Source organism: Petaurus breviceps, unplaced genomic scaffold (assembly GCF_028583685.1).
Source record: "Petaurus breviceps papuanus isolate PSGF00001 unplaced genomic scaffold, PetGlider_PUasm1.0 77, whole genome shotgun sequence".
Taxonomy (NCBI): Eukaryota; Metazoa; Chordata; class Mammalia; order Diprotodontia; family Petauridae; genus Petaurus; species Petaurus breviceps.
In genome coordinates this window covers 5355985-5364896 of record NW_027186492.1, presented here as the reverse complement: position 1 = coordinate 5364896, position 8912 = coordinate 5355985, and the positions used below count along the sequence as shown (strand labels likewise).

Sequence of the window (8912 nt, the reverse complement as noted above, 5' to 3'; positions counted from 1 at the left end):
TCTCTCTCTCTCTCACACACACACACACACACACACACACACACACATACACACACACGCATGCATGCACGCACGCACGCGTACTCACCTCTTACTCAGTAACTAACAGTGGGTTTCTATCACCTCCAGGATCAAATACAAAATCTTCTGTTTGGCATTCAAAACCCTTCATGACCTCCCTGCCCTCCTACCTTTCCAGTCTCCTTGCACTTTATATCTCCCCCCTCCCTCATGTACTCTTTGGGCCTCCTTACTGTTTTATGAACAACATTTTCCATCTCAGGTCTGGGCATTTTCTCATTTTCTCAACTTCTCATACATCGAATGATCTTTCTCCTCATCTCCCCCTCTTGGCTTCCCTGGCTTCCTTCAAATACCAGCTAAAATACTGCCTTCCACAGGAAGCCTTTCCAATCCCCCTTAATTCTAGTGCCTTCCTTTTGTTGATTATTCCTATTTATCCTGTATATAACTTGTTCATACATAGTTGTTGGTCTCTCCCTTTCTAGAGCAGGAACAATCTTTTGCCTTTCTTTATCTCCAGCTCTTAGCACAGTGCCTGATACATAGTAGACACTTATTAAATGTTTACTGATTGAGTTACTTGAGCCATGAGAATTAGAAAGACCCCTCAAGCCGTCAGGAGGTACCCCTAGAATGCTGAAGGGGAAGACGTACTCTTGCTCTGGAGATCTGGCTTGCCAATGAGACAGTTGGGATAAGAAACCAGAGATGATATGGGCTACATTCGATACAGAACAGCTTTTATTTGGTCTTATTGAAAATGCATGAAGAACCCACTGTAGCTCATAAATAATTGATACAATTTTCTTCTGTCTCTGGTGAGTCCCATCTTATTCCCCCAGGATCCTCTACAGTTCTGAAGACTCATAATGTCACATCCGTTGCAAGGAAAAGTAATTTGTAATTGCTAATAAGACATTCTCCTTCCCTCCCAGCATTTATGTCTCACTTTCAGGCCATGGGTACATGCAGACTCCAGGCCTCCAGCCTTTATAATGCTATCTATCCTGAGAGTCTGAACTTCCGCTAGAAGGAAAATGAACTTAGGGTTACTAAAAAAGTAACTAGCATCGCATTGAACCTGTACTGTATGAATAACTCATGGCAATAGTAAAAGGCAAAGTTCTCTCATGTTGTAGCTTAGTCCCTTGCTTTTCCTCCAACTGTAGGTCACTCATTCCATTCTTTTCCCCTCCAGGATAGTAGCACTGACTAGGAATTCTGCTTTCTCACTCCGTAGAAGGCTGGATTTTAGAACTCAGCTGCTTACAATAGTGAAGTCAAAGAGAAGAAAGTTATTCTCAAAGGATAGAAAGATAGCATAGAGATGAAAGGAATCTTAGAAGTTTAGTTTAATTCTTTCATTTCACTAATAAGGAAACCAAGTCCAGGAGAAATAAAATTGTTTATTATAATAAAGTCAAAGAAGAGATGATTATTCTAGAAGGACAGAATAAGATACATACAAAGAAACTAATTTTCACTCTTTACCAAAATTAAAGCAAAGGAATGTATGAAGTTATATTTCTTTAGTAATTAGGGAGTAGAAGGAAGATATATTTAATCTAGAGTAGAGTTTCTTAACCTAGGGTCCATGAATTTCTTTATTTAAAAAATATTTTGATAACTGTATTTTAATATAATCAGTTTTCTTTGTAATCTTGTTCATTTTACTTTATTCTATTTAAAAACATTACTCTGAGAAAGGGTTCATAGGCTTCACTGGATTGCCAGAGGGGTCTACATCATGAAAAAAAAATTGAAGAAGGCCTAGATGAGAGTCTGGTCTTAAAGTCTTTGGCAAGATTCAGCTAGTCAAGGAAGTGAACTCCAGAAATGCTAGCAACCAGGGCCAAATGGAAAATCCCCTTCTTCTACCTCTCCTCTTCCTCTTTCTAAAAATTATACAAAGCAAGTCAGGGGAAAAAATAGTGGAAATTTGAGAAGAACCAAGGCTTAAGGAAGTGAAAGAGAGCTAGAAAGAGAGAGGGTTCAACTTCAAAAGGGCAAGGAAAAGTACCAAAGAGGAGAGAATTCCACTGGAGAAGCCAAAGACTAAGGATTCCTGGGGATCTTCACATAAGGATCCCTCAGTACTTAGAAATAAAAAGCAGATCATATAAGAAGCTGAAATTTAGGCAGATGCTTTTTTCATCTGTATCTCCGGTGCCAAACAAGAGGCTTGGGCACAGAGAAGGTATTTAAATGATTCCTCATTAAATGACTGATGGCTGTGTTGAGGAAGAATTATTTTTTACTTTGAAGCTGTATGCAGAGTGCCCAAAAAGTCTTCGTGCAATCTTAAATTACTAGTGCTTAAAGGATCTGAAACAGTTGCCTACCATGCCTGTTGATTACTAAAATAAAACTTTTTTCCCTAGGGACAAGAGTGATGAAAATAGGTTGGCTTTAGAGTCAGAGGTCTTGGGTTTGAATGCTGGCTTGGTCACTTACTAAAAGTGGCTAGTCACATAACCTCTCTTGTCCTTGATTTCCTAATCTATAAAATGGGGGGAAGGTTGGACTAGATGACTTTTAGTCCCATCCATCAATAGGCCTGGGTGGCTAGGTGGCACAGTGCTTAGAGTGTTGGGCCTGGAGTCAGGAAGACTCATCTTCCTGAGTTCAAATCTGGCCTCAGACACTTACTAGCTCTGTGACTAGGGCAAGTCACTTCACCCGTTTGTCTCAGTTTTCCCATCTATAAAATGAGCTGAAGAAGGAAATGGCAAACCATTCCAGTATCTCTGCCAAGAAAACCCCAAATGGGATGATGGAGAACTGGACACAATTGAACAACAAAAATCAGTAAGACTGTGTATAACGGGTAGGCCTGACTTAGGCTAGTAAGTACCTTATTTAGGTTCTGTGTTGGAGCAAAATGAGCCTAAGCTGAAACTGTTAGGTTGGAAATTAATTTCTCCAACAGCACTAGGCAGATTTAGGAATCCCTGAAGCCTCTTTCTAGGATGCATCTGTTATTGCAAGCTGACCCTATGTATTTCTCTAATCTTTCAACTCTGGTTACTTACCTTACTGCTTGGAAATCGTTTAAGTTGAAGCCAGGCCTCAAACCCATTTGCATAAGACTTTCTTTATTGGTAGAAGATAATGAGTGGATGCTCTGAGCCTTCATGAACTATGGATTTGGTGACAATTTGGGAGAAGAGAGATGCTTATCAGGCAGTGGCATCTGGAGGGAGAGAAAGTCTGAGAAGATGCCAATATACAGAAGAACTGGTGCCTTGATCATGTCCCTAGCTTAACACACTAGAGACTCTAGGAAATTTCTCTGTGGATGAAATCTGAGGATAGGAAGATAATTGAGGGCCCAGCTCCTCTATATGTCTGCTTCTTCCTTGAGTTTTTCTCTCCCTCCAGGTTGTTGTTGTTTAGTCTTGTCTGACTCTTCATGACCTCATGGACTATAGCACACCAAGGGGTTTTCTTGGCAAAGATGCTGGAGTGGTTTGCCATTTCCTTTTCCAATGGATTAAGGCAAACAGAGGTTAAGTGATTTGACCAGCGTCACACAGTTACTAAGTGTCAAGGGTTTGATTTGAACTCAGGTTTTTTTGACTCCAGGCCCAGCTTTCTATCCATGGAGTCACCTATCTGCCCACTCCCTCTGGTTCCAAGTTCACTGAAGAATTTCACACTTTGAATCAGTAAACATTTTATTTCATTTAAGACCTCATTGTTTCTATTATCTGCCCCTTATATTCTCCAGTTTCATAAAGTGGGCTGGGGGAAATCAATTGATCAAGAATCTCCTGATCAACTCTCTTCCTCCTGTCCTTCTGCCCCCACTACATATAATAACCCTATACATACCTAACCAAAGAACGATTCTTGCTTAATCCAATGGGAATAGTTCTCTCCCCCTAGCAGAATTCTGACAGAGACCAGGTTACAGTTTACAGTGGAGATATATGGACATATATTTCTATGTGTGTTGATATATGATGTATATATATATATATATATATATATATATATATATATATATATATATATATATATATACATCTATATCTGCTTAGCTTGCCATTTCTCTGCATGTTGAAACACTGTTACTTCTTGAAAATGTTCTGGATGTGTTACAATATCCTGGATTTCCTCACTGCCCAAGAAGATGCAGTAACTCTGGGCAGAAGAGGTTGATTGCTCTGTGTGTGTAACTGTATTTAGGGATGTGGGGTTGCATAGAAAGAAGGTTATATCATGGTGTGACTAGATGTAGGAGGGAAGAACACTCTGGTGTTTCCTGGCAAATTTACAGGTGTTAGTATGACAACAAGCATGATTTTTACATCTCGTATATAAAAGTTGAGTATTGTAGTACCAGCGTTTCCCTGATGCAGCAACTTTTCTCCTACTCACAACAGGGGGAAACTTTACCTAAAAGAAGACAAAACTGTCCCTGAGGTCTTGATTGGTCCCAGCTTCCCTCATATGTGCCCTTCCCCGCCTTTAATCCCACCCCTACTCCTCAGACAGCATGGGGTAGGTGCAGGGCAAAGCTGCCCCTGGGACCTGAGTCATTTAGGGCCACAAAAAAATCCTAGCTATGTGCACTGTAGGTCTTTCAGACTTGGTGGGTGTCTCAGACCTGGAGAGCTGCCATACCCTGATGACCTAGTGACTGGATGGGTTTCCATATGGGGGAAAAAAAAGCTAAATGCCACTGTATCCTTGTTGTATATCCTTGCCATGTTAGGGCAAAGTAAATCTCCTTGTGTTAGATATTGACTTTGGGGCAGTTAGGTGAATAGAGTACTGGCCCTGGAATCAGGAGGACTTGAGTTCAAATCTGGCCTTAGACACTTGATGCTTACTAACTTTATGATTCTGGGCAAGTCACTTAACTCAGATTGACTCACCAAAAAAAAAAAAATATTCAGTGACTTTTGAGTATCTCATGTGGTCCCAACCTCAGAGTCAGAACCTAAAAGGCTATCACTGTATCCTTAGATCAATGCACCAATCTAGTAGGTTCTTTGGGAAAACAAACTTCTTAGAGAAAAGAATCTCATGGGAGTATTTCTATCCAGATTATTTTAGACTACTGTCAGATCAGGGCAGTGAGGTGGTGTGGTAGATAGAGCACTGAGCCTAGGCTCGGTCAGGAAGACTCATCATCCCTAGTTCAAATCTAGTCTCAGATAGTTTTTAACTGGGTGACCCTGGGCAAATCACTTTAACCCTGTTTGACTCAGTTTTCTCATATGTAAAATGGACTGGAGAAGGAAATAGTAAACCATTCCAGTATTTTGCCAAGAAAACCCCAAAAGAAGTCATGAAGAGTGGGACATGACTGAAACAGCTGAACAACAACAGACAGTGTCCTGGTGGAAAAGCACATTCTAGTGGACCAGCTCATGGAAGGTATTGAAAAAGCAAACTGAGAAGAGTTTCAGCTGAGAGAATGAGCATGATTTATCCCAGCTACATGCACAGATTTCCACTACATATATGTAATCTTCCATTACATAATATGTAATCATAATTGTGAGCCTCACAATTATCTGACTGTGATATAAATACTCTACATAGATACATTTTATGGCTAAGGGAATTGCAGCCCATCAAGGTCACACAGTCAGCCAATGACCATTGATTAAGCACCTACTATAGGCCAGACTCTGTGTTAAGTGCCAGGGATACAAAGAAAGGTTAAAGACAGTCCCCCCTCTCAAGGAGCTCATAGTCTGATAGGGAAGACAACATACAAACAAGAAACAAGACGTAGACAGGACAAAATGGTAATAGGGTCATACAATCTGGAAGGCACCTGAAAGACTATCGAATCCAATGTCCTCATTTTATAAATGAGAAACTATGACACAGAGTTGTTGTGTATATCTAGTAAGTGATAGAAATAGGATTTGAACTCAGGTCTTTCTGAATCTTAAGTTTAACACTATCCATTATGCCATACTGTCCTTCTCCCTTCCTATCCTGACCTCAACTCTGCTTGGCAGAGAAGATACTAATTTGTATCTGTAGGGGAAGTTTCTCACTGAAAACTCCCTATACTAGTGAAATCACAATTAAGGATAAAAAAAAATTACTCTAAGGGTAGATGAGAGAGACAGACATAGACAGAGAGGGGGAGAGAGAGAGACAGAGAGAGTGAGTGAGAGAGAGAGAGACAGACAGACAGACAGAGACAGAGACAGAGAGAGAGACAGAGAGACAGAGAGAGACAAAGAGAGAGAGAGACAGACAGACAGACAGAGAGAGAGAGAGACAGACAGACAGACAGAGAGAGAGAGAGAGAGAGAGAGAGAGAGAGAGAGAGAGAGAGAGAGAGATTTGTGGCCAGCCAGGCCATCTGTTGCTAATAAGTTCATACAGTCACACTGATGTCACTAACTGGCAGAGCCGTTGGCTGGTCAGTTTGAGTCATGTCTGACTCTTGGTGACCTATTAGTGGTTTTCTTGGCAAAGATACTGGAGTGCTTTGCCTTTTCCTTCTCCAGCTTATTTTACAAATGAGGAAACTGAGGCAAACAGGGTCTAGTGATTTGCCCAGGGTCACACAGCTAGGAACTGTCTGAGGTCAGATCTGAATTCAGGAACACGAGTCTTCCTGACTCTAGGCCTGGCACTCTATCCACTATGCCACTTAGTTGCCCATGAATACAAACTTAATGTCTTTTGATTTTGATTAGATTGGATTTACATTTCAAATATAAATAAAATCCACCAACATTTCTAGTCAAAAACACACTCTGCAAATGCCAAATTGGATTCTCTGGGTCAATGCTTCCTGGCAGTAAGGCTCTCCCAGTCATTGAACAGTATTCACTTAATTTCCTGATATTTAATACTCATCTGCTCAACATATTCTGATTCCTTCCCAGTCCTGTCTCCCAAACAGAGAAGTCTCCAGGAGAGGTCACTATGTCACACCATACATTGTCCTGATGGGAGAGGAGCTCACATTAATTATCAAAACACATAGGTTTAGATGAGAAGAACTTTCTCCCTCTTTCAGAGAAAATGAAATCATTATTCATGGCTGATGAATAACAGAGAATAAGCATCATGTTGGTGGAAGAACAGGAGTGAGCAGTGAAGGAAAGGAGTGTATACTCATTTTCTTTTATGTAGGTTAGTGAAAATTAGTAATATAAGAAGTTAGGCAAAAGTCCCAAATGGGAGTTCTGAGGGCTAGGTTTAATCCTGGTGCTACTACTGACCAGTTAGTGAATTTTGAATAAGTTCATTTGACCTCTCTGGACCTCAAGTGTCCTGTCTGTAATATGAGGGAATAGGAGCAGGCATTTTCCTTTCCAACTCAATATTCCGTGGTGCTAGGAAATGTGTGACTATTGATGAGAAGTTTACTCACAATTAATTTTTTCTGGTGTCTCAGTTTTTCAGAGTAATATGTTTAAGAAACACATTACAAGGGCAGATTAAATGACCAATATGATTTCTACCTGAGAAAGTGAAGGACTCCTTCCAAACAAAACAAAACAAGAAAAAACCCAAATCAAAACATTAAAGAGAAGAGAGTGGAGCTACATTGAGTAGGATTTACTTGGAAAAAATAGATAGCATTTCCTTTTTTCCAATAAGTTAAGGCAGAGCTCCAATTACAAAAAGCAAGTAATATTAATTTTAAAAAGAAAATAAGGTCCTAAATCCCTCTTGCTGTTGATATTTCTGGAACTTAGCTGTAGCCAAGATTACACACTTCCCTCCTTCCTCCTTCAGATTTGGGAGAAGAATCCAACATAACAATTTAGAGGATGCCCTCCTCTAGCGCACATGTGCAGTGGTGACAGCTGAATGGGGTGGAGGCAGTGAGTGCAAGAACCTTCTTTGAGAACAGAAAATAGCAAGCTACTCACCGGTGGTCTCTTCCAGACAAACTGGATGGGGAACTTCTGACTGTAGAAGAGTGAGGTCTCATCAGGCGGGAAATCAGGATCCACATAGAGAGCCTTCTTTTCCAGACATTTCTTGTGTAGCTGCTCAAAAGACTTTTCCTTCACTCCAATAATAGGGAAATTCCGACTGATAATAGCTGAATAGATGCCCCCAGAATTCACTCCACCAGTATCGGTGGTTGAGGCATGGGCTGGAGGAGGAACCAGTCCTGGGGAGAGTGGCCCAGCCCTTGTCGGCTGAGCCACTGAAGCTTTAATGACTGCTGGCATCACTGGCAAATTAAGAAGGAAAAGAAGTTTTTGAAAGAGATAAAGATAGTGTTACCTCCAAGAAAAGGAAGCAACAATAAAGAGGAAGTTCGTGCTGCTCAACCGAAGGTTTTGTCCTTTGAGAGACGTCAACATCGAGACGTCAAAATTTTAAAGCTCTCTGGATAGCTGTTCTGCACATATCCAGATCAAATAGCTTAGTGTCATCCTATGGTTCCCTGTAGCTAAGACTTTTTTTTTTTTTTCCTGATCAAGGAACAAGAAAAGTCACTTTTATCTCAGGGGTTCTTAGCAGGAGCATGTATGCCAGAGAGAAGGAGAGTGTGCGTGTCTGTATCAGGGGCTCGGAGAAGCTTGAGCCAGGACAACTAAAAATAAACATGAAGAAAGTTAATGCATGTGAGCACAAGAGAGAGGCTAGCAGGAGGCTGTTTTCTAAGTTGTCTTACTCCAAAGAAGAGTGACTTGGCTAGGGAAATTTCTATGAGTCTATATCACTGTAAGGCTTGTAGTTCATGGACAGGCTAAATAGCATGTTTGAAATTAGTGGAGGAAGCAATTGACTGAGAAGAATCGCTGAGGTGTCATTGAACAGGAAATAGTGCCATCTAATAGTCAATTTATGAAAACCTATAGTGAGAAAAGAGAGCAAGGAAGAATGTTGATTTCTTGAATTCTGGAGAAACATATTCTCTTTGACAATGTACATTTTTC

At 40.6% G+C, this 8912-nt stretch overlaps 1 protein-coding gene across 3 annotated transcripts in view; it reads right to left on the bottom strand.

The window, feature by feature from the left end:
- CAPN3 (calpain 3) overlaps positions 1-8649 on the bottom strand; it is an 89422-nt gene extending 80773 nt beyond the window's left edge. For 2 of the 3 annotated variants that reach the window (XM_069105844.1, XM_069105845.1), the window contains exon 1: positions 7890-8649. In XM_069105844.1, the coding sequence (XP_068961945.1) occupies positions 7890-8198 (309 nt within the window). In that variant the 5' untranslated portion in view covers positions 8199-8649. The remainder of the gene's footprint in view (positions 1-7889) is intronic. The other variant, XM_069105846.1, reaches the window with a different exon arrangement.
- Between the last annotated feature and the right edge of the window lie 263 nt (positions 8650-8912).